Source organism: Bos indicus, chromosome 10 (genome assembly GCF_029378745.1).
Source record: "Bos indicus isolate NIAB-ARS_2022 breed Sahiwal x Tharparkar chromosome 10, NIAB-ARS_B.indTharparkar_mat_pri_1.0, whole genome shotgun sequence".
NCBI lineage: Eukaryota > Metazoa > Chordata > Mammalia > Artiodactyla > Bovidae > Bos > Bos indicus.
The window spans coordinates 71,538,347-71,560,486 of NC_091769.1; the positions used below are offsets into that span (position 1 = coordinate 71,538,347).

General features: G+C 43.0%; 2 protein-coding genes across 2 annotated transcripts; both read right to left on the reverse strand.

Annotated features, from left to right (window-relative positions):
* Positions 1 to 1,259: 1,259 nt before the first annotated feature.
* On the reverse strand, positions 1,260 to 9,159 carry GPR135 (G protein-coupled receptor 135). Its single transcript, XM_019968995.2, has one exon. It carries the CDS (start codon positions 4,517 to 4,519, stop codon positions 3,026 to 3,028), a length of 1,494 nt encoding a protein of 497 aa, XP_019824554.2. The 5' UTR covers positions 4,520 to 9,159; the 3' UTR covers positions 1,260 to 3,025.
* A 345-nt stretch (positions 9,160 to 9,504) lies between these two features.
* L3HYPDH (trans-L-3-hydroxyproline dehydratase) lies at positions 9,505 to 22,140 on the reverse strand. Its single transcript, XM_019968996.2, has 5 exons — positions 21,505 to 22,140; positions 17,601 to 17,770; positions 14,972 to 15,094; positions 14,750 to 14,887; positions 9,505 to 10,635 (listed from the first exon to the last, which is right to left on the reverse strand). The coding sequence occupies exons 1-5, from the start codon at positions 22,010 to 22,012 to the stop codon at positions 10,510 to 10,512; spliced, it is 1,065 nt and encodes a 354-aa protein (XP_019824555.2). The 5' UTR covers positions 22,013 to 22,140; the 3' UTR covers positions 9,505 to 10,509.

Consider the following 22,140-nt stretch of genomic DNA (forward strand, 5'->3'; position numbering starts at 1 on the left):
GTTGTTTTGAGGATTAAATGAGCTAATGCATGTACTATGCTAAGTATGGCTTGTTATTGCAATTTAAATGAAATACTTGAGCTGTGAACATAATGAGATACGAAGAATTATATTCTGGCCTTATGTCTAAGCAATATTTAATACATGCCAATATTGCAAAGCTTCTCTTTCTCCTTTTTCCACAGAGTCATGAGGAAAGGTCTAAGTTTTAAATATTCAGGTCATTCTTTCATATCTTTTATTCAAGGCACTAATTTTTGTCTCCAAGTGTCTACGGCTGGACCGGATGGCTCTTGGACTTTATCGACATGTCTTTGCTTCCAAATCCATCTCCTCTCTTTGATAACCACTTCTGAAAATGCTGCACCCTTTCTCACAGATAAACTAAAGAGTGCTGATTACGACCAATTTTTATAAAGCACAAAGTCCTCAATTAGGCTGGATGCCCTCTTAAGGTAGGTAATGTGATTTCTACCCTTTAGTATCCTTAGCACTCCAGGAAGTTGTTCTACACGACATACAAAATAAAACCAGTAGATGGTGATGATGATTATGGTGTTGGTGTTGAGGACAGTACCACAGCTTCTCTTCCTCAGTGTCTCTGTTCATGGATCTTTGTGGGGGCGATATAGAGAAGGGAATACGAAGCTCTGAGGTTCAGGTCCTAGTTCTATCACTGACCAGTTGAATAACCTCAAATTTAAAAACAAACATAACACTGTAAATTCTTCAGGAACATATTAGCAATTTTCTCTCTCCATTCTTATCCACCATGCCTCTTAGAACCACTAACAGAACAATCTCCTTCCCAAGCCATCCCCTTCCTAAAACTTCCTACGCCTGCCTACCAAGAGTTAGGGTGGGAATTTCTTCTCTGCTTACAGTCCTTCATGCCACCACCCTAGAGTGCCTAGTCTCATGGATGTCCACCTTCACTGATGAAGCAGATTTATCTCATGCTATGTTTTATTTTTAAATCCCTTCCTTCAATTCTTCTTCCTAGGCAATACCTTATTTTGCAACATGTTTGCTCCTTCCCCTAAGATTTCTCTTTTTCTGCCTCTATTCACAGTTCTTGAATTTCAATTTCCTAATTGGAAGACTTTATCTTTTTCCTCTAAATATCAGACATGACTTCCATTTTCTCACAGTGTGAAAAATACATGACTGCTTTTTTTTTCTGCCTTTAACAGGATATACCTGTTAAACATGAGTTCAGCTGCACTGACTGTTATAGTAAGTACTAAAGAGGAGAGATGATCTCATTTACTCTTTACTACACTTAGTGTAGGAAGATATATACAGATAATTCATAAACTTCTGGTTGCATTATGCCTTGAGAAAGGGAAAAACATTAAAACATCTTTAGTTCTGACAAGAATCATATATTTCCATCTTTGATTACAAAATGATGACATATATCCATCTGTCACACACACAAAATTAAATACTAACAAAAATGTTTAAATACTTTACAAGGAAAAAAAGATGGCCATTTCACATTAAAATCTTTATAAGAGAGCTGACATTTCATGTCTAGTTTAAAGTACTTATTCAATTAAGGCTGTGAAACACGGAAGAAAAGAGGAGTAAGATGGAAGAAACAGTGAAAACACAAAAAACATCTTTCAAAATTCTGAGCAAATGATTCTATGTATAGTGGCATTTAATAAGAGAAATTTCACCCATACAAATTCTGAATCGTGCTTTGAATTTTTTAAAAAAAATCTTTGTTTTGCACCTTTCTGAAGGTATTTCCAGTGTGATTAAAGTACCTCTCTGACTTTATGCTTACGTTATGAATACTCTACTACATATAATAATCTCACAGGCATCCTCCTTTCGAATCAAGATCACACTATTTTAGATGTCGTGTCTATAAAGGAACTTTTTTTTTTAAACAAACATACCCAAACTTCCAAATGTAGGAGAACATGTCAATCTTCTTGGAGAGCCTTATGCTCATTCCAAGAATGCATCCACTTCTCAAAATATTTCTTGAATTCCTCTTTGGAATCATTTTCGATTAGTTGAAAGCTGCGTAGGATAGCTAAGCCAATAACTTCATAGAGTTCTCCTATTATATATATATGCATTATTCACATGATTCAATCAACTTGACTTTAAATTACATTTTTGGCTGCATCCAAAAATCAAATTTACTTCAAATGCAAAGACTTCCTACTGTGAAAATCATTTAAGAATGTGAAAGCTTTCTGAGAGTGGCACCTCTAAATCATTAGAAACAAAAGTAGCAGGTTAGAGTAAGGTCAAAGTCTCAAAGATTCCCAGACAAATATTTTGGGGGAGGAGGGTTGATGCTGCACACTAGTTTCTAAATATAATCTCAAAATACTTTAAAAATTAGCCACATTTCTTTATGTTCATACTTCTGTTTGCCCCTCAAACAGTTGAATTTTATAGTAATAAACCACCTTCAAAATCCTAAAATGGTTTTAAATGGGATATGAATTTAAAATTTTCTACAAAGATTATGGGGTGGGGGTGGGAAGGAAATGCACCAAGGTGTGTAAAGCCAGATAAAAATTTCTACTCCTAACCTAAGCACCCTAGGCATGTGTTAGAGGTGCAGGTTCTAGAAATCTGAAGTTCTTTGAATGCTGGTGATTTAGAGGGGCCTTCAAGCAGTTCTTAAGGTCTTCATTCTTTCCTGGAACTCTATGTATATGAATACCAGTCGCATTCAATGAGTTTTTTGGTTTGTTTCACAGTGTGACTCCTGTAATATGAGCTTTTCAGTAATTGTGAATTTTGTCATTTTGGGCACTGACAGTTCACAATGCTTGGTTGTGCAATGTAAGATCGTTTTAATTTTTGCATTTTACATTCCTTTTGGCACTTCTGAAGGAAAGGACATTGTCTTGTTATGTTGTTTGGAGGGAAGGGGTAAGCCTTCCCCTCTGTCTCTTTTAAACGTTTGGCTTTATGAAATGCACGATTCTCCCCGTTAGTTAATTGAAGAGGGTGGAAATCTGCCTTCATAAGCTGTGCATCCCAACCCTCCTTAGAGGCTGGTATCCCCAGATTCAGATTGTTTAGCCGCTGCTGTCACAGGATCTGGTGGTCCCTCCCGGCAGAAAAGCACAACAGGATTTTTGCGAGCCCACATGGCCATATCCCCTGCCACCCCGCTGGTCGGGTTGGAAGAGGACATCGTGCTCCAGGCCCCCAGGCGGTTGGTACAGCGGTTTCGAAGGAGATTGAGGGTTCCAGCCTGTAGAGCCCGGCCCTGGTTGGGCAGGAGAGCGTCCACGTTCCTAGTCCTGTAACCCTCTTCCCGGTTGCGCCCTAGGAGCATCGAAATGTTGGGGTTGCGAACGGCATAGATGACAGGGTTGATGGCCCCGTTGGCCCAGGTCAGCCAGACGGCCACCACGTTGAGGAGAGAGGGAGACTGCGCGGCCTGGGCCCGCCGGGCGGCGGCCAGCAGCACCAAGAAGCAGTAGGGCCCCCAGCAGCAGATGACGGAGACGATCATGATGAGCACGGTGGTGGCCGTGCGCACGTCGCTGAAGAAGCGCAGCACGCGCGCGTAGGTGGTCAGGGGCCGCACGCGCACGTCCGACAGGCGCACGGTCTTGCAGATGTGGTAGTGGCAAAAGCACATGAGTAGGAAGGGCAGCAGGTAACAGGCCACCACCAACCCCACGCTGTAGGCCGCGCCCAGCTGCGCGGGGTCCGGAGACGTCCGGTAAAGGCAGCGGTGGAAGCTCTGCGCCGCCGCCGGGGCCTCCCGGGGCGTGAGGAGCAGCTCCCAGGGCAAGGAGAAGCCCAGAGCCGCCAGCCAGGCGCCCGCCAGCAGCTGCAGCGCGCGGCGGCGGCCGATCTTCTCCCGCGGCGGCCGCACGATGGCGCAGTAGCGGTCCAGAGAGATGAGGGCCAGGCTGAGCGTGGACACGATGCCGAAGCACGAGCTGAAGAAGCGGCTGGCCGCGCAGAAGCCGCTCCAGGGCCCCGCGGCGGCGGCGGTGGCGGCGGGCGCCGGGCCCCCCGGCGGCGTGAAGAGGTCCAGGAAGGCGGCTGGCAGGCAGAGCAGCGCCGTGAGCAGATCCGACAGGGACAAGGACAGGATGAAGGCGTTGGTGACAGTGCGGAGCTGCCGGTGCTTCACGATGGTCCCCATTACCGCGCAGTTGCCCAGGCTAGACAGCAGGAAGATGAGCAGGAGGACCAGCGCCTGGGCCGCCACCGCCGCCCCGTGCGACAGCAGCGGCGCCGCCTCGGGGCCCAGCGGTGGCCTCCCCGCCGCCCCCGCCGCCCCGCGCCCGCCGAGGCCGCCGCCAGCCGCGGCGCCAGTGCTGTCGGCCCCGCTCACGTCGCTCCGGTTCCCCAGCGCCGCGGCCGCCGCGGTGCTGAAGGACAGCACGGCCACCGCCGTCGCCGCGGAGGAAGTCCCGCCAGGCGTGCCGGCCGGGGAGGGGGCGCCGGGGTGTGGGCTGCCCGATAAGGCCGTGCTCACTGGCGGGCGGACCAGCGGCGGCGGCGGCTGCTCCTCCATGGGGCCCCGCGGCGGCCGCAGGTCTGCTCATCCCGCACCAGGGGAGGAGGCCGCAAGCCCGAGGTGGCTCGGGGCCGGGCCCAGAGGCCTCTGCTGGGGGTCGCGCTCGGCCGGAGGGGTGACCGTCGCCCGAGACTCTCCGAGCCTTTGACGTGCGTTCCAGGCGTTGTCAAGGGAACCGCGTGTTTACGCAGGAGCGCGGGGCGGGCCGCGGGCCGAGAACCCTTAGAAAAGCGTGTCCAGGACATCACTTTTCCCTAAGGTTTCGCGGCCAGGGTGGGTAGGCTTCAGAGAGTGCCAGGTGGAGCTCCAGGGGACCATTGCCCGGCCAGATTAAAACGGGAGTGGCCCTCATATAGATGGCCAAATTCAATAGGGGTTCACTCTCACATTCTGGTTCCATATACATGTTCTACAGAGAGGTAGGGAGGGGAGAGGGGGTTGGTTGCTTCCTGTGGGTGCTTCTGGCATCTACAAGTAGGAAAGGAATCTAGAACCTGAAGTGGAAAATAGTCTAAATTCGGAGATCTTAAACATGAGGGAGCAGTAAGACTTAAACCAGGTATTCTCAAACTTGAGCAGGCAAGAGTCACCTAGAGCAGGGGTCTCCAACCCCCAGGCCACAGACCGGTAGGGGTCCCTGGCCTGTTCGAACCAGACTGCACAGCAGGAGGTGAGCAGGGGGTGAAACCTAAACCATTGCCTCACCCAGCTCTGTTTGTGAGAAAATTGTCTTCCAGGAAACCGGTCCCTGGTGCCAAAAAGGTTGGGGACTGCTGACTTGGAAGGCTTGTTAAAACACAAGTGACTGGGTCCAACTTCAGGGGTTCAGATTCAGTAGGTATGGGGTCCTGTCTGAAAATGTGCATTTCTAACAAGTTACTGGGTGTATGATATTGCTGGTCCAAGGACCAGGCTTTGAGAACCACTGATGTAGTAAGCTTATTAAAATGCAGTCATTGGCTAACTCCCAGGGTTACTGAGGATGGGCCCATGAATCTAAGTCCTCAATGTGATTCTGATACAGGTGCTCTGGAGAGCTAGGATACGGATCCTGGAGAAGGGATGTCACCTTGCTTTCAAGGGCCTGGCCCTCAGGACCGTTACTGTCTCACGTGTCAGGGAAGAGGGGAGAGTCGCTGCTTCCTTGCCCTGCTTTCAGTCTTTGTCAGTTCTCTGGAAGGTGATATGTTTTGAGTTTAAGGTGCTGGAGTCGCCACAGATGCACTCCAGGTATCTGGCAGCAAGATTTCGGGAACAGCAAGAGTGTGCCTGCTCAGGGAAGCTTGCATCTCAAGTTTCTGGGCATGGCATCTTACGGGGGGCAGTGTTAATAAACCCTCAGGTTCTCTAAAGCAGTGGTCTGCAAAGTGTGGACCCTGGACCAGCAGCACTGGCATGACCTGGGAACTTGTTAGAAATGCAGATTCTCAGGCCCTACCGCAAATATACTGAATCTGAGACTCTGCAGATGGAGCCCAGCTACCAGCCCTGCAAGTGATTCTGATGCAAGTTTGAGAAACACTGATCTAAAGAATGATTAGTATACTTTCAGGTCTCAGTATCAACAATATTAGTGTTTTGGGTGCTCATTTGGGTGGGGAAAGATATCCTACTGAAAATTTACAGTATAAAATAAAGTTCGTTTAAGGTGGTAAAAGGGCTTCCCTGGTGGCTCCGATGTTAAAGAATCTGCCTGCAATGCGGGAGACTTGGGTTCAATCCCTGAGTTGGAAAGATCCTCTGGAGGAGGACATGGCAACGCACTCCAGTATTCTTGCCTGGAGAATCCCCACGGACAGAGAAGCCTGGCAGGCTATAGTCCATGGGGTCGCAAAGAATCGGACACAAATGAGCAACTAACACAGCACAGCAGGGTGGTAAAATAAGACTCGCTTTCTTGGTCTCGGCATTATTGACATTTTGAGCCAGATAATTCTTTCTTGGGGAGGCGACCCTATGCATTGTAGGATGTTGAACAGTATCCCTAGTTGCTACCATGGGATGGCAGTAGTGACAGCTATACATGTCTTCAGACTGCAAAATGTTGGGGAAGAGGGTGAGAGGGGGGCCAGCCTCAGCTGAAAACCACTGAACTAAGACAAAAATATATAATAGATTACTTTTGTTTTCTTTTGAAAACCTTCTCTGTACTAAGTTTTCAGAAACAAGGATCCCAGACCAAAGAACCTTACAGATTTAGGCAAACACAAATATATTACAATGTCATAGATGTTTAAACATATAATGACTATAGGAAGAGTCTAGCAACTGGGAGACCAGTTAAGAAAAGGCACTGTAATAGCCCAGGAGAGAAATGACAAGTCTGAACTAAGCATTTACAGTGAAGGAGGGGAAGAGATTTTAAGGATTCATGTCTGGATTGGGGGTCTTTGGATATAAGCAATACAATGAGGTTTCTGTCTCATTTAAGCAAAAACAGAATTGGCCAGAAGGATGCGGGGAGTTCAAAAGGATAGTCTTTAATAGCTAACTCCAAGAGCACGAGAAGTCAGGGCAACTCTACAGGTAGAGGAACTGAGAACGATCTCTTTAGGGATCTACAGGAATAAGTCTGCTTCAACCATTTTTCAGACCTTTTGTCATTTCTCGCAAGATCCCAGGTCTTGGTGGGGAGACTCTGACTGGAGTACCCTTTCCTGGCCACCTCAGCAAGGCTACATGCTGGGGAGGGATAATTTCCCAAAGGAAAAGGAGAGTGTTGTTGATAAAAGAAGGGGAAAGGAATGGTGCTGACCAAATCCATAGAAATCCACCTCAGAGCATCAGCAGATGGGTCGAAAGAGCACAAACAAGAAGCCGAGGATAGAACCCAAGTTCCTGGCTCCTATTCCCTGGAGCTCTGCACCAAGGGTATAGAGGTTCCTGCTCCAAAATGTACCACACTTGCCTGCCGGAAGCAAGGTTCAGTCGCTCAGTCATGTCTGACTCTTTGCGACCCCATGGACTACAGGACACCAGGCTTCCCTGTCCTTCACCATCTCCTGGCGTTTGCTCAAACTCATATCCATTAAGTCAGTGGTCCATCCAACCATCTCATCCTCTGTCATCCCTTTCTCCTTCTGCCTTCAATCTTCTCTAGTATCAGGGTCTTTACCAATGAGTTGGCTCTTTGCATCACGTGGCCAAAGTACTGGAGCTTCAGCTTCAGCATCAGTCCTTCCAATGAATATTCAGGACAATTTCCTTTAGGATAGACTGGTTTGATCTCCTTGTTGTCCAAGGGACTCTCAAGAGTCTTCTCCAACATCACAGTTCAAAAGTATCAATTCTTTGGTGCTCAGCCTTTTTTATTGTACAGCTCTCACATCTGTACAAGATTACTGGAAAAACCATAGCTTTGACTACACGGACCTTTGTAGGCAAAGTAATGAATCTGCTTTTTAACATATAAACCTGTGGGTGACCATTAAATCTAGGTTAGATCAAGCACAGCTTCCAATGAGTAATCAAGTCAAAACCAGACTGTAATAGTTGAGTAGCAAATGGAAGATAAAAAATATATTAATAAGAGAGTAAGGAATCTAGAAGCTTGACTACAAAAGGAAGGGAAAAGGGTGACAGATAGCAGGCTGAAGAGAGAAGGTGGACATGGGGTGTTTGTTTCATTTTGTTATGATGATACTTGGTAATAGCTTAGAGGAAGGAACCAGTGACAGGAAAGAGGTTGCTTGAAAAAGCTTAGTGATGAGGCAGGCTCCTTAGCAAGGATGGGAAGGGAGAGAAGTGAATAGTATTTAGAAGGCAGAATCAATAAGGCTTCATGACTGATTAGACATGTGGAAGCAAGAGGAATAGCTGTTGATTTCCCTAGTGGTTTTGACTCTGTGGAAGGCATGGTGAAATACAGAAGGAATGAATGTTATTGCAAGGGTTTGGCTCTGGTTCGGATTAGAATTTAAGAATATTTAGGCAGTATTAATTTTTCAATGTTTAGTAAACAATATTTTTGTTTAAAGTACTATATTGTAAAACAAGTTCTGGCTGTCCTGTCTCACAAGTGGAGGAAGTGCAGCAGGAAAATACTGGACCTGGAGTCAGCAGAGCTAGAATGACAGCCCCGAATGTGACCTTGTTGTTGTTGTTTAGTTCCTAAGTCAACGCCTGACTCTTTGCCACCCAGGCAAGAATACTGGAGTGGGTTGCCATTTCACTCTCCAGGGGATCTTCCTGACTCAGGGATCGAACCCATGTCTCCTGCATTGGAAGGCGGGTTCTTTACCAGGGAGCCACCAGGGAAGCCCCAGATGTGACGTTAATAGAGTAATTTAACACATCTGACTTCCATTTCTCTCATATTCATAAATGTGGCATACCAGGGACGGGCAGAGGGAGTGCTAGCCAGGGTACAGTTGATCAGAAGGTGCACTGTCTGTAGAGAATTTTGAAACAATGTTTCAAACATTTAGACTACTAAATGTCGGTCTGCATTTTTAAAAAATTAATGTGACTTGTGAAATTTAGAGAGAAAATAGTGGTTCTGTTTCTATTTTTCAAAAGTGTAACGGGCGAGGGAGGGGACCTATGTATGCCTTTGGCTGATTCATATTGATGTTTGGCAGAAACCAACACAATTCTGTAAAGCAATTATCCTTCAATTAAAAAATAAATACTTTCAAAAAAAGAAAAAATGTTTCTCTGGCCAAAAAAAAAAAGAAAATCTCTTTAATCTGTAGAAAATTTCTTGGTCATATTTAGTGTTTTTTTTTGGAGGTAAATGAATTCTTTACTACAAATTTTAAGAGATAATGAGTGGAAAACATTAGTTTTTGTGCATTTAATAAGGAAATCAAGAACATTAACTTTATAGTCTTCATTTTGGACAGGTGATTCAATCACAGACCTAATAACGGGATGTGTACAGACTTGCTGGATGACAGAGCCAGTTGAAATGAATTAAATACTTCACGGTATGCTAAGAAAAAGAACTACTACTACTTACCTCAAAAAAAGTTTACTGAATATTAAGAGAATCACATGTTGATTAATTTTTATTATTTCATTTTATAATGACTGATAATAATCAAATGTTATTTTTTTTAACAGACTCACAGACAATTAACTAGCAAGAATGCCAACAGTTAACATTTCTTTCATGTTTTAAATTACCTACCATGTAGTTGGTAGAGTATGAGATTTGCCCCATTATAGAGATTCACTGATTGACTCTGACTGTATACCTATACTTAAAAAATTGCAATAAACAACCATTTTTATAAGAACCTTAATGATATATCAGAAGCCTGATTCTTGGTCTTCTCTCAAGTTCATGGGGATAGGAGCTGGTCTTTGCAGCTTAGAGGACATCCCAGCAGCAGCTACAACAACTTTCACCCAAAGAAGCTGACCACCCACCTCTTTCCCAGTTTATGACTGCTAAGTGTTGAGGACTTTATAATAATATATCTCCCATGCATTGTGCTTAGAGAGAGGGCAGGTACTGTGTGCTCAGTCATGTCTGACTCTTTGCAACCCCACAGTCTGAAGCCCACCAGGCCTCCCTGTCCGTGGAATTTTCCCGGCAAGCATACTGGAGTGGATTGCCATTTCCTTCTCCAGAGAGGGGGCATGATTTTACATAAAAACTGGAAGACTAAAATAATGAACTTGTAAGACCCATTGTTGTGAGGGCTACAATTCAAGCTTAGAGCATTTAAAAAAAAATATCACAGTGACTACCACAGAGTAATAAGAACTAAGTAAGTAAAAACTGAGGTTTTAATTTTACCTGATGTGTTAATAATTAGAAAAGTATTCTGAATTTTGGATACTTTATATTCTGTAAGTGATAGTTATATCAATATACATGTACAAACTGAGGAATAATGACTTTATATTTAGCCACAGTATTTTAGAATCTCAGTTGGTTTATGTGTACAATTTGGATTTATAGTTTTCTGCATAACACAGAGAAAAATAAGTAATGATAACAATTTCTAGGAAAAGAAAGCCCTTATGAGCCATAGAAGTTATTTGAGAAGAAATCCATCCCTCAGTGGGTCATCATCTTCTACTATAAAACTTGCGGTACCTGTGTAATGCGCTTGTCCGGATACTTCCACTATGACAGCTTTAAAATCACCACATTTTGCTTCCTGAAAAAAGATGATGAAAGGAGAATATCAAGGTATTGCCTGCATAGTTTACCTAGCCTAAAAGTTGTATTCTCAAATTTTATCATTTTAAAGAGAATCCAAGAGTTAAGTGGGCCTCCCCGGTGGCTCAGTGGTAAAGAATCTCCTGCAGTACAGGAGACACAGGAGATGTGGTTTGATCCCTGGGTCAGGAAGATCCCTTGGAGGAGGGCATGGCAACCCACTCCAGTATTCTTGCCTGGAGAATCCCAAGAACAGAGGAGCCTGGTGGGCTATGGTTCATAGTGTCGAAAAGAGTTGGATGCAACTGAGTACGGCGATCATATGGGCAATTGGGAGGCTTTTAAGGTAAGTGACTGTATTCATGTTTTTAGATTAAGTTTAGCTGTAAAGTGGGGAACTAATTGGGGAAGAGACAGAAACTAGAAACCCAGCAACCTGTTAAGAGGCAACTTTAATTCATCAATTAAATCTAGAGACAGGAGGGCAGTTTTTAGTGAGAATGCAGAACAAAATATAGAGACACTTTTGAGGCAGAATTGATAGACCTGGGGGCTGATGTACACAGGTGGTGAGAATAGAGATGAGTTAAATATGACCACAGTGTCTAGCCTGGAAGTGCAGTTGCGCCACCATTAACCAAGATGGGGAATGAGACAGGAAAGAACGTATTTAGGAAGGAAGAACATTTTAATGAGTTGAGGTATCTCTGGGACAGTCATCTTGAAATAAGTTTAGTGGACAGTGTTAGACTTGGGAGAGAGGCACAGATAAGCATGGTAGGGATGAAGATTTGGGTGGTTGAGAATAGAGTTCATTCTCATATGGGTGAAACTGCCCATCTGCATCAAATGTTTTGCCTAAGAGCAAGAAAATACGGTGTTTAACAGTATAGGGTCTGCTCAGAGAGACCCATCTTCATAGCCTGGCTCTGCTGTCTGTTTGACCTCTGACAAAGTATCTAAACTCTAAATTGTCATAGGATTCTTGTGAGAATTACATGAGATGGTATATATGAAGTGCTGAGCTTAGAAATTAACATGTAGTGAAGCACCCAATAAATGTTGACAATTACTATTTTATCTTAAATCTCAGACTTGAAGACAATGTATTTCAAATTTCTGCATATAACATGGTATTCTGCGGGGAGCTGCCCATGAGAACAGGGTCCTTTATCTGAAGGACACAGCTCTGGGAGCTGCCTCAGTCCTTGAGGGTTTGCTTGCAAACATAGCTCTTTGTCCCGCCACTCCAGAGATTAGGCGATTATTTATTGCAGACACCTGGGGTTCTGGACAAACTTCTCACGCACAGGGAAATGTTATCTGGTGTAAGAAATAATAACAGAGTGCCATTCCCATGCTCTCAAGATTTCTTGTGACTTTTTGTAAGATGTATAGGTCAACCAAGAAAAATGTTAACTGTCTTGTTTTTCTCTTGCTCTCCTGTATAAATATAAGATGCTGAATAAAGTCGTGGTCAGACCGCTTCCCTTTGTGGAGTCGTGTCTGATCCTCTCAACCCCATCTTTGCTGTAGTATTCTTTTGCTGTAGTATTCTTTCTCAGCCGCGTCATGCACGTTCTCGGGACCTGATCGACTTTGCCGGCTGGCTCCGGCAGTATTCCATCAAGATTACTGTATTGTGTAGAAATCCCTAACTTAAACAAAATTCAGTGTTCAGAAAAACAAAACTTTAAAACCGCTATATTAGATTTAAAATCTTTATTAGGATAAATTATTTGGTATATTAAAGGACTCTTCGTGAGTATATTAATTTACCAGATGCAATTTAATCATACTATAGTAGATTTCACTTACTACTATGAGTAATTCATTAATTAGCTCTGCTAGCACATTTAAAATTTGATTACATTATATTAATAAGGGGTACCCAGTTGGCACTAGTGGTAAAAACTCAGTTGCCAATGCAGGAGACTTAAGAGACCTGGGTTGGATCTCTGGGTTGGGAAGATCCCCTGGAGAAGGAAATGGCAACCCACTCCAGTATTCTTGCCTGGAGAATCCTATGGACAGAGGACTCTGGTGGGCTAAAGTCCATGGGGTCTCAAAGGGTTGGACATGACTGAAGATACTTAGCACTATGTTAATAAGAACTCTACTTTCCAAAACTTTTCAGCACTTTCACATCTTACTATATAAAATGGAATATTCCTATAGAATAAAAACAAAAAAAATCCAAAACCTAGTTTAATCGTTCTCAAACATTTCGGTCTCAGGATCCCTTAATATCCTAAGATTTGAGGATATCACCAGCCATTACCTTAATAGAAAAACCAGACCAAGACACTAAAAAAGTAGAAAATTCAGGTAAATATCTTTGATGAATATAGTGGCCAAAATCCTCAACAAACCAATCCAACAATACAAAAAAAAGATCATATACCATGATGATGCTGGATTTATACCAGGGTCACAAGGATGGTTCAACATACACAAATCAATCAATGTGATACACTACATTAACAAAAGGAAAGACAAAAACCACATAATCATCTCAATAGATGCAGAAAAAGCATCCCAGAATATTAAACATCCATTCATAATGAAAAATGTTCATCAAAGTGGGTATACTGAGAACATATCTCAACATAATAAGGACCATTTATGACAAACCTGCAGCCAATGTAATACTCAATGGTGAAAAGCTGAAAGCCTTCCTGGTAAATTCAGAAACAAGACAAGGTTGCCCGTTTATGCCACTTCTGTTTAACCTAGTATCAGAAATCCCAGCCATAGCAATCAGATATGAAAAAAAAATATCCAAATTGGGAAGGAAGAGGTAAGCTGTCACTATTTGCAGATGAAATGATACTCTATATAGAGAACCCTAAAGTCTCCACCCTAAAACTATTGGCGCTAATAAAGTTCTAAGTTGCAGGATATAAGATTAATATACAGAAATCTGTCACATTTCTATACACTAATAATGAAATATCAGAAAAAGTAAAAAAAAAATCTCATTTAAAACTGGGTCAAAAAATACCTAGGAATAAACTTAACCAAGGAGGTGAAAGATCTACATACTGAAAGCTATAACACATGGATTAAAGAAACTGAAGATGATGTAAAGAAACAAAAAAATATTCCATGCTCTTGCACTGGAAAACATAATATTATTAAAATGGCCATACCACCCAAAGCAATGTACAGATTTAATGCAATCTCTATCAAAATACTAGGCCACTTTTTACAGAACCAGAACAAACAATCCTAAAATGAATATGGACCTCAAAGAGTTTTTTAGGTTATATCAATTAATATTTTCTATACTGGGATTTCTTTGGAAGGAATGATGCTAAAGCTGAAACTCCAGTCCTTTGGCCACCTCATGCGAAGAGTTAACTCATTGGAAAAGACTGATGCTGGGAGGGATTGGGGGCAAGAGGAGAAGGGGACGACAGAGGATGAGATGGCTGGATGGCATCACTGACTCGATGGACATGAGTCTGAGTGAACTCCAGGAGTTGGTAATGGACAGGGAGGCCTGGCGTGCTGCGATTCATGGGGTCGCAAACAGTCGGACATGACTGAGCGATTGATCTGATCTCTGATTTTGGAAATTAAACATATTTGTTCATTAATTCATTTATAAATAATAAATCTGTTGCATGTTGTAATAAACAAATTTTTGTGAAAATAGCTACATCTGCCAACAAAAAAAAAATGTAATGGGAAACATGGCATTTTTTACATTTTAACAAACCTCTTTAATGTCTGGCTTAACTAAAGGCAGCTAGATTCTCATTTTTGCTTCTGCATTCAATCGGTTAAGATATCACATACCATGTAGCTCCTGGAAAATTCCACTGTACATTTGTGAAACGATGAAAGTGAAGAGCAAGCAACATCTCAGTATTATTATGAATATAGCTTTGACCTTGTGGACCCATGGATAGGACCCCAAGGTCCTTTCCATACTTTGAAAACCAATATCCTAGGTGAACAGAAGTTTTTCCAGTCCTGTGTCCTTTGTCAGTCCTTTTTCAGTCCTCTTCTAAGAGCTTAATGAAAAAACTTACCTAACATCCAACTCAGGTCTCGAGAATCAAAAGTAAGATATTTAGAGACAAGAAGCTACAGGTACCACTCACCCTCACAGCCTTCCCTGTGAATACTGAGCCAGTTGCACTGCTCTTAAAGGCTCTGGTCTGGTTCAGTTCTAGAAGCCCTTTGTGATACTGAAGGGCAATTCGGGCTGTCACTCCTGAGCCGGTAGGACTTCTGTCAACCTGTTTCAGAATAAATGAAGATAGTGTTCACAGAGTTCTAGTTCCATATTACCTGGCTGTGTCTAAAAATCCCAGCTTTAATACCTGTTCATCTGCAAACACACAGATATTGGTGGTTGGTTCCTCATTGTAAGTGTCTTTTCCATCTGTTAATATAGTTCCATATAGAAAAGCAAGGTCTTCGCTGTCAGGATGACTAATTTTAAACTGTAAATAAAATAATTAACAACCACATGTAAAATAAATATTTTCATTCAAATCTATCTTTTAAATAACAGATATGGGGTACTCTTAGATATAATTTTTCCATCTTTATCATTTTAAAAAATATTTTTTGGGTCACAACACTAAATATTGATATTAGAAATTACACATTTTTCTAGATGAATAAAGATACTTTTGTTGGAAGTTATGATTCTTACACTTTGAGCCCTTTCTAAGGAGGTCATCCTGCACATATCCTCTACTAAAGGAACAGCCGTATTTTATACACTTAACCCCCAAACATATGCACTCTTTGAAGCACTGACCTCAGCATTGACCCCAGGACAGTCAATTCACAGGCCAGCCATGGCTGCTCAAACAGGAAGAGAAAGGCAATCCTTATCTTACCCTAAGGAACTTGAAGAGGATAATGCAGAAAAGTCAAGCAATGAGTATCTAGAGCTGAAATTAGTATCACTGATAAACACAAGAACTGTAAGAGGCCATGAGCAAGCAAAAAGTATAAGGCTGCAGAAGCTATTAGGTTAAGAGAAGCAACTGGATGGGGCAAAAAGGCTATTATAAAGGACTGAAGTCAGTATCATTAAAAAGCAGCAGGTACACACAGAAGCAGGCAATGGCAGGGCAGCTAAGTCACATGAGCAGTAAAGCTTGGTCTGGCTCAAATGTGCAATGCTTCCTATTCTTCTTGGGAGGTCTGGTTGTTTAACTTCTGGATTTCTGTAACGTCTGTTAGCCTGGCCAAGATGACTATAATCTTACTTCTACTGTATCCCGATGGTTAGTACATTCCCCTACCACTTACCTATCATTTAAAGCAGTTGAAGAGATTGGAGTCCTAAAATCCAAGGAGTCCATCTATAACCCAGTTAAAGAAGCCTGCATATTGGACCTTTGTTCTCCATCCCCTTAAAGCACCCATGCAGTTACATCACACTGCACACAGGGATGCTGCCCCCACTAGACTGAGCTCCTTGAAGGTGGTGGGGTTTGTTCTTCCTCTGGTCTCCAGCATCTAACATAGTATCTGACATACAATAAGTCCTTGGTAAATGTTTGTTAAAAGGATAAGGACAAATTTATACTACATCTACTTTAGTCCCCTTCCCTCCCAAATGGCCTTTGCCTAAATCTGCATAAGTAGGATGCTGCTGCTGCTGCTGCAACCCCATAGACGGCAGCCCACCAGGCTCCCAAGTGGTCAGCAATTCACAAAGTAGACCTACTGCCTGCTTCATCACTGACAGAACTTCTCATATTTTCCTCAGAACCCTTCCTCCCTCAAAGTCCACCCCTTACCACCTTAGTGAGATGTTCTAGCTTTAATGAGACGTTTAAACTTCCTCCTTTTATTAAGAAAACAATGCCTTTTCCTCTTGATTTTATTAAAAAATAAGGTCAAATTATTTTGTGTCAAATTGTTAACTCAAACTATTAGCTGTCTGCTTACTGGAACAGAAAACAGATATAAGTCCAGAGTTTCAGAAGTTTTCATGATAAAATAATTCTACATATTTATATTGGAAGTCCTGGAAAAATGATAATTTAGAACAGGGTTATAGTATATATTTTCATTTTGCCATTTAGGTCATAAAGTTATAGGTTATTATGTTAAATTAAAGCCTCAGATATGTTAAATAGGCCTTAATTATTAGAAGTATTCTAGATTCTATCTTTCCTAAGTTATTGTTCACTTAGAACGATAATTAAATTTTCATATGCTAAAACATTCAAGTATGTATATGAGTTTTATATACAGGTCCCAATTAGGTAAAATGTCAGACTTGTGCTAGAAGTGAAAGAATATTCTAGAATTACTTATTATCTAAACTGATTTTATAACAACAGTTTTCCCAAATCAAACTGGAGTTACTTGAGTTATTACTTGGAGTTATTACTTTGCAACAATATAGAAAAAAATTCACTAACTAGGAATTAATATTCTCTGTAAAATAAGAGAAATTCTGATCAGATTTAATGAAATCCATTTTGTAAGCTATATTTGACATTCATTATTTTCAAGTGGTGCAGAATGACCACGTATATCAAAAGCATTTCAAAGTGTAATATTATCTATTTTCTATTTGTTTAAATAACCACAAATTATATTATAAGTTATTCTTAAAGTGAACAGTTGTCATTTGTTGAACATTTACTACGGCGAAGGCACTATTCTAAGTCCTTTACACGTACTGACTTACTCTTACAACTCCCTATGAAGCACCAATTTCATAATTTCCATTTACAGATGGGAAAACCGAGGCACACAGAGGCAATGTGACTTGTTCAAGGTTACACAAGTTACAAACGGCAAATCCACAACACCCAGGTAGTCCTGCTCTAGAGTTTAAGATTACAACCAGCACCCTATTCTTAGTACGACTGGTAATCTAAATGTAGAGATATTTAATTTCTGTAGACATGTCATTTATATCTCCTCCATGTCACAGAGGAGGCTATCAGCTATGACGGCAGCATCAGTACTGACCTGAGCCTTCACTGCCTCTGTCACCGCACTTGCTGCAGCCACGAGGTCCCCCATCTTTGCAGAACAAACATCGAGTCCTAACTTTTCAGCACTGACAAAGGCATAAAATGCACCACCATAGGCAATGTCCACCACCACCTTCCCACGACCAGGAACATCCACCAGGAAATCTAAAAGAGATGTGTTTGAAAATGTTTGTTTTTAGTATTTCAGCAATAAAATTCACATCATTTTAAATTCATGTGTATTTATGGGTGGTGGGCTAAAGAGTACTTTTTCCTATCTTAGGAATGCAGCAAAAATCAATTTTGAAAATGAATGTGCATCAAGTAAATAATAACAGACCTTTAGCTAAGTACATCTTTCTATTTTTAACTTCAATGAGGTTTGCGTAAAGTTTTAGAACATCTGAATGCCATGTTTTTCCTAAATCATACTTACATATTTTGTTAACCATTCTGAGGATCTTTTCTAGAAAACATCATTGAAGCAGAGAGAGAGAGGAAACTCTGGGATATGAATGTGTGAAAACTATGAAGGAAAATGTAGGTCCCTCTCATACTATTGGGAATGGTTTAAAACAGTGAGGATTTGGGATCCTATTCACAAACTGGTTTTCTTCAGCTACAACATCAAAACAAAATGGGAAAAACAAAACAAAACAAAACATTTTTCTATCCAAGTTTCAGATACTCATTTATCTAGAAATTTTCATCTCAAGGAAGTAACCTGCAGGCAAATATTCAGAATAAAGCCATTATAGAATCAGTGGCCTTTACAGTATCATTTTGCATCAGAGTTTTTATTTGGGTATTTTAAGTCCCTGACATACCCCAAATTTCACCTAAACTGCAGTTGTTTGAAATCCTGAATTTGTATTTCCAAAGGAATGGGGCTGGTGATATTTGGGGACATTAAAACTGTTGACCTTTCTTTGCATTTTTTTCTCTTTCTCCTCCCTAAGTCAAATAGGCTTAATGATCACTTTCTCTGGGGGAGGCATATAGCAGGGGAGAAGGCAGGTCTCTCTGTTTCTGGTTCACGGAAACCTAAGTTATCAGGGGAAGATTTGTTGGCACAGGAATGTCCCAAAGGGAGAACAGTCCTCCTGGTCAGTAGAGAAATTTCCTCTAGGCCAAGAAAAGAGACTGAAGGTTCTGACTGCAGACCTGTGTGGTCTGTCCCACAGCACAGTGAGGAGGCAGAGATAGCCACAGGAAGAGGGAGAGGAGACAGGGGCAGGGGCCACTGGATGGGGTAGATGATGTTTCCCTGGTTAACTATGCAAGTGGTTAAGGCCCTTGTCTCCAAGATGGAACTTTTAAGAAACCTTTGCTCACACATATATCAGAAAAGGGCCCTTGGAAGGATAAGGCAAAGTCAACCAGAAGGGTAAAGGGGTCTCAATTTAGAAATTAAGTTGTGAAAAGTAAAATAGTTCTTATACTCCTTGCTTTGCACAGTGAGTCATACAAAGACACCAGGGAGCTATCAGTTTCAGAGCAGAATCACAGAATCCTTTTAACACATAATGTGTCAGAGCATATTTATAATCAAGAGTAAAACATGCCAGTGGAACTTAACAGCAAAAGAGAAAAATGCTTTATCTTGATGTTGATGCAACATGCAAAGCAGGTTTAATGAGGAGACTGAGGAAATAGATGGAAATGAGGGACTGCCAGAATGGGGAAAGCTACGTGTGGCTTTGGAGTCCTCATGTGAAAAATGGAATTGTTTCCTTCCGAAGACGATTGTTTTGAGAATTTCATGTGATAATGCATGGGGAATACCTGGCAGATTAGGAATGCAATAAATATCAATATGAAAGCCCAAAGTTTAACTTCCAGCAGGAATAGGGCTCTTACGAGGACCAATGAACATATTCTGCTCTGAGTTTCATTTATTTACTCAACAAACATTCACTGACTGAATACTGTTCTAGTACTTAAATACAGTGATGAAAATTAGTTTTCACTTTAGCTGGGTGGCATAGCAATGAACTCAGCAGCTCTGAGGTGGGGACTATTGTTATCCTCTCTTTAAAGATGACACTGAGGCATGGAATCCCTTCCACAGGTTACAGAGATGGGAAGGGGCAGAGCAATGATCTTGAACACTATCAGTCTGCCTTTTAAGCAACTTTCAAAGTAGAGAATTTAAGGATTTCATTTTCTTAATGACTCAAAGTGACCATAAATGCCCACTGATTATCTTATGGTCACACAAGGATGCTTTCAGGAACTACTGTGCTTGTCGTATTGGCTGCTCCCACCCTAACCAACCCCAAACTATGATGTACACAGCTGGTGATCCTGCTGCCAGCTGTCATTTCCCACAAAATCTAGAGTGCTTCTAATCCGCTGCTGGGATGGCCTGGCGGTTTGGGGGCGGGGGACGGAGTCAGGTAACCAAGCCAGTTAACAGTTGAGGTTTTTAAAGATGCAACCCTAACATAAATTCTCATCTCCCTTATGTGCCCTCCCAATCCGATGTGACACCATTTCTTCTGGGCAAACAGTATCAGTTTTCCCAGTGGCATTCTTTTACCAACTTGTGTGTTTCAGCTGCCTGCGGCTGTTCTAAGACTCTCAAACACCTGGGCTATTACTGCATGGTTCATAACATTCATAAACAGGTTAATTGGGAACCCCAATCCACCCGGAGGCTCAAGATTAAATTAACAGAATGATTTACATGGCTTGAAGTCTTTGAGGAAAAGGAGTGATAACCCTATACCTGTATTGACTAAATTAGCACCCAGCTCAGTTCTAGTCAGACTACTAAAGCCTCCTCTGATAGAATTCAGCCTTCACTGATAGGATTTTTAAGGATCTCCCTCTTTGTAAGGATTATAATTACCTTGTTTAGCATCACATACAGGCTCTGCACTAGAGAACCCACCAAAACCTTTTCAAGGTTCTGCACTCCTAGAGAACTAGCAACCTGATATATTCCGCAGTCTTTATGTCTCTGCTGCTGCTGCTGCTAAGTCATTTTTTAAACTTCTAGGTACCTTGCATTCACGTATACAAAATCCTCAAAAAAACTCAATTGAGATAAAAATGAAGACACAGTAGGAATGGAAAGCGAATGAGGCTGCATAGCTTTAAAGAGGAGTCAGGATTTGGACCCATACACTTTTTCCTGTTATTAAAAAGTGAGAGCAGCCAACAGCTGTATATTCTTGAAAAGATTTAATTCTTCCCCCAAGAAGTGGGGAAGACACATTTTACAGATGAGCTCCAGCAACCTGTGTTTACTAACTTGTCAGGGGTCGATAACGTGCTCAGCAAGCATATTCTGAGCCATCCTGGAGCCCGGTACGTGCTTCTCTTTACACTTTCCTTGACCCTACTGGACCCTGCTTTATCCAACTGCAAAATCTTCTGGAATGCCTGAGAGAGGGGAACGAAGCGTTGAGTAAGGGAAACTCGTAATTCTGTACTCCTCGAGGCTCTCCCCAAATAACAGATGGACACGTCTGCGAGATAGACAATATGAGTATTGTTGCTGAATGGCTAAGTCGTGCCCCACTCTTTGCGACTCCATGGACTGCAACCTGCCAGGCTTCTCTGTCCATGGGATTTCCCAGACAAGAATACCGGCGTGAGCTGCCATTACCTTCTCCAGGGGATCTTCCCAACCTAGCTTCCTGTCTTGGGCACTGGCAGGTGGATTCTCTACTGCTGAGCCACTAGAGAAGCCCCAATCGAATTGCATGCACCACACAAATTCACAAGGCTAAGATGCTGACATACATTTGCAGGGATTTAGAATTACCTTCTGTTTGATTGTAAAAGCTTGTGGGGTGGGTTAGTTGCGCTCGTGGGCTCCAGCCCACAGAGACAGTTAGTGTAATTAGTTGGGTCCCCGGCTGCAGGGCCGGAAGGGTCCTGCCGGTTACCTGTGGCCAGCACGAAGGCCGGGACACTGTGGAAGCGCACCGGACCGCGACTGCGGCAGCCCTCGCACTCCACGAAGGCGGCCACCAGCCCGCACGGGCAATGGATGTTGACCAGGGCCTCTTGGGCGTCGGACGGGGGCGCCGGCACCAGCCCGAAGTCGAGCGCAAAGCGGCCCAGCGCCAGCACAGCGTGGCCGCACATAGAACTGTAGCCCTCGTTGTTCAGGAACAGGACGCCCAGGTGCGCGTCGGGCAGCTCGCTCGGCACCAGCACAGCTCCGTACATGTCCCGGTGCCCCCGGGGTTCGAACATGAGCCGTCGCCGCACATGGTCAAGGTGCTGGCGCATGTAGCGCCGCTTGGCCAGCAGCGTGGGGCCGACCACCTCCGGACACCCCGCCAGCACAATGCGCAGGGGCTCGCCGCCTGTGTGCATGTCCACCACCGACAGCGCCGGCGTCCCCGGGTCATGTGGAGGCATCCAGGGCACAGTCAGCGGGCCCGCCATAGTCTGCCTCCGGGAGACAACTCTACCGCCACGCAGACACGCGCTTCACGCTGCGAACCCACCCGCTCCCTCGGCGATAGAAAGGCAGGCCGTCTCCCCGGCTCAGGGGGCCGGGCCTAGAAACCGAG

Excerpts from the sequence above, each read along its gene's own strand:
- L3HYPDH (XM_019968996.2), bottom strand. The coding sequence starts at position 22,012 with ATGGCGGGCCCGCTGACTGTGCCCTGGATGCCTCCACATGACCCGGGG. Across the intron at positions 17,771-21,504 it reads GGCCTTCGTGCTGGCCACAG|ATTTCCTGGTGGATGTTCCT; the intron begins GTAACCGGCAGG and ends CATCTCTTTTAG. Across the intron at positions 14,888-14,971 it reads GTGTGTTTGCAGATGAACAG|GTTGACAGAAGTCCTACCGG; the intron begins GTATTAAAGCTG and ends ATTCTGAAACAG.
- GPR135 (XM_019968995.2), bottom strand. The coding sequence starts at position 4,519 with ATGGAGGAGCAGCCGCCGCCGCCGCTGGTCCGCCCGCCAGTGAGCACG.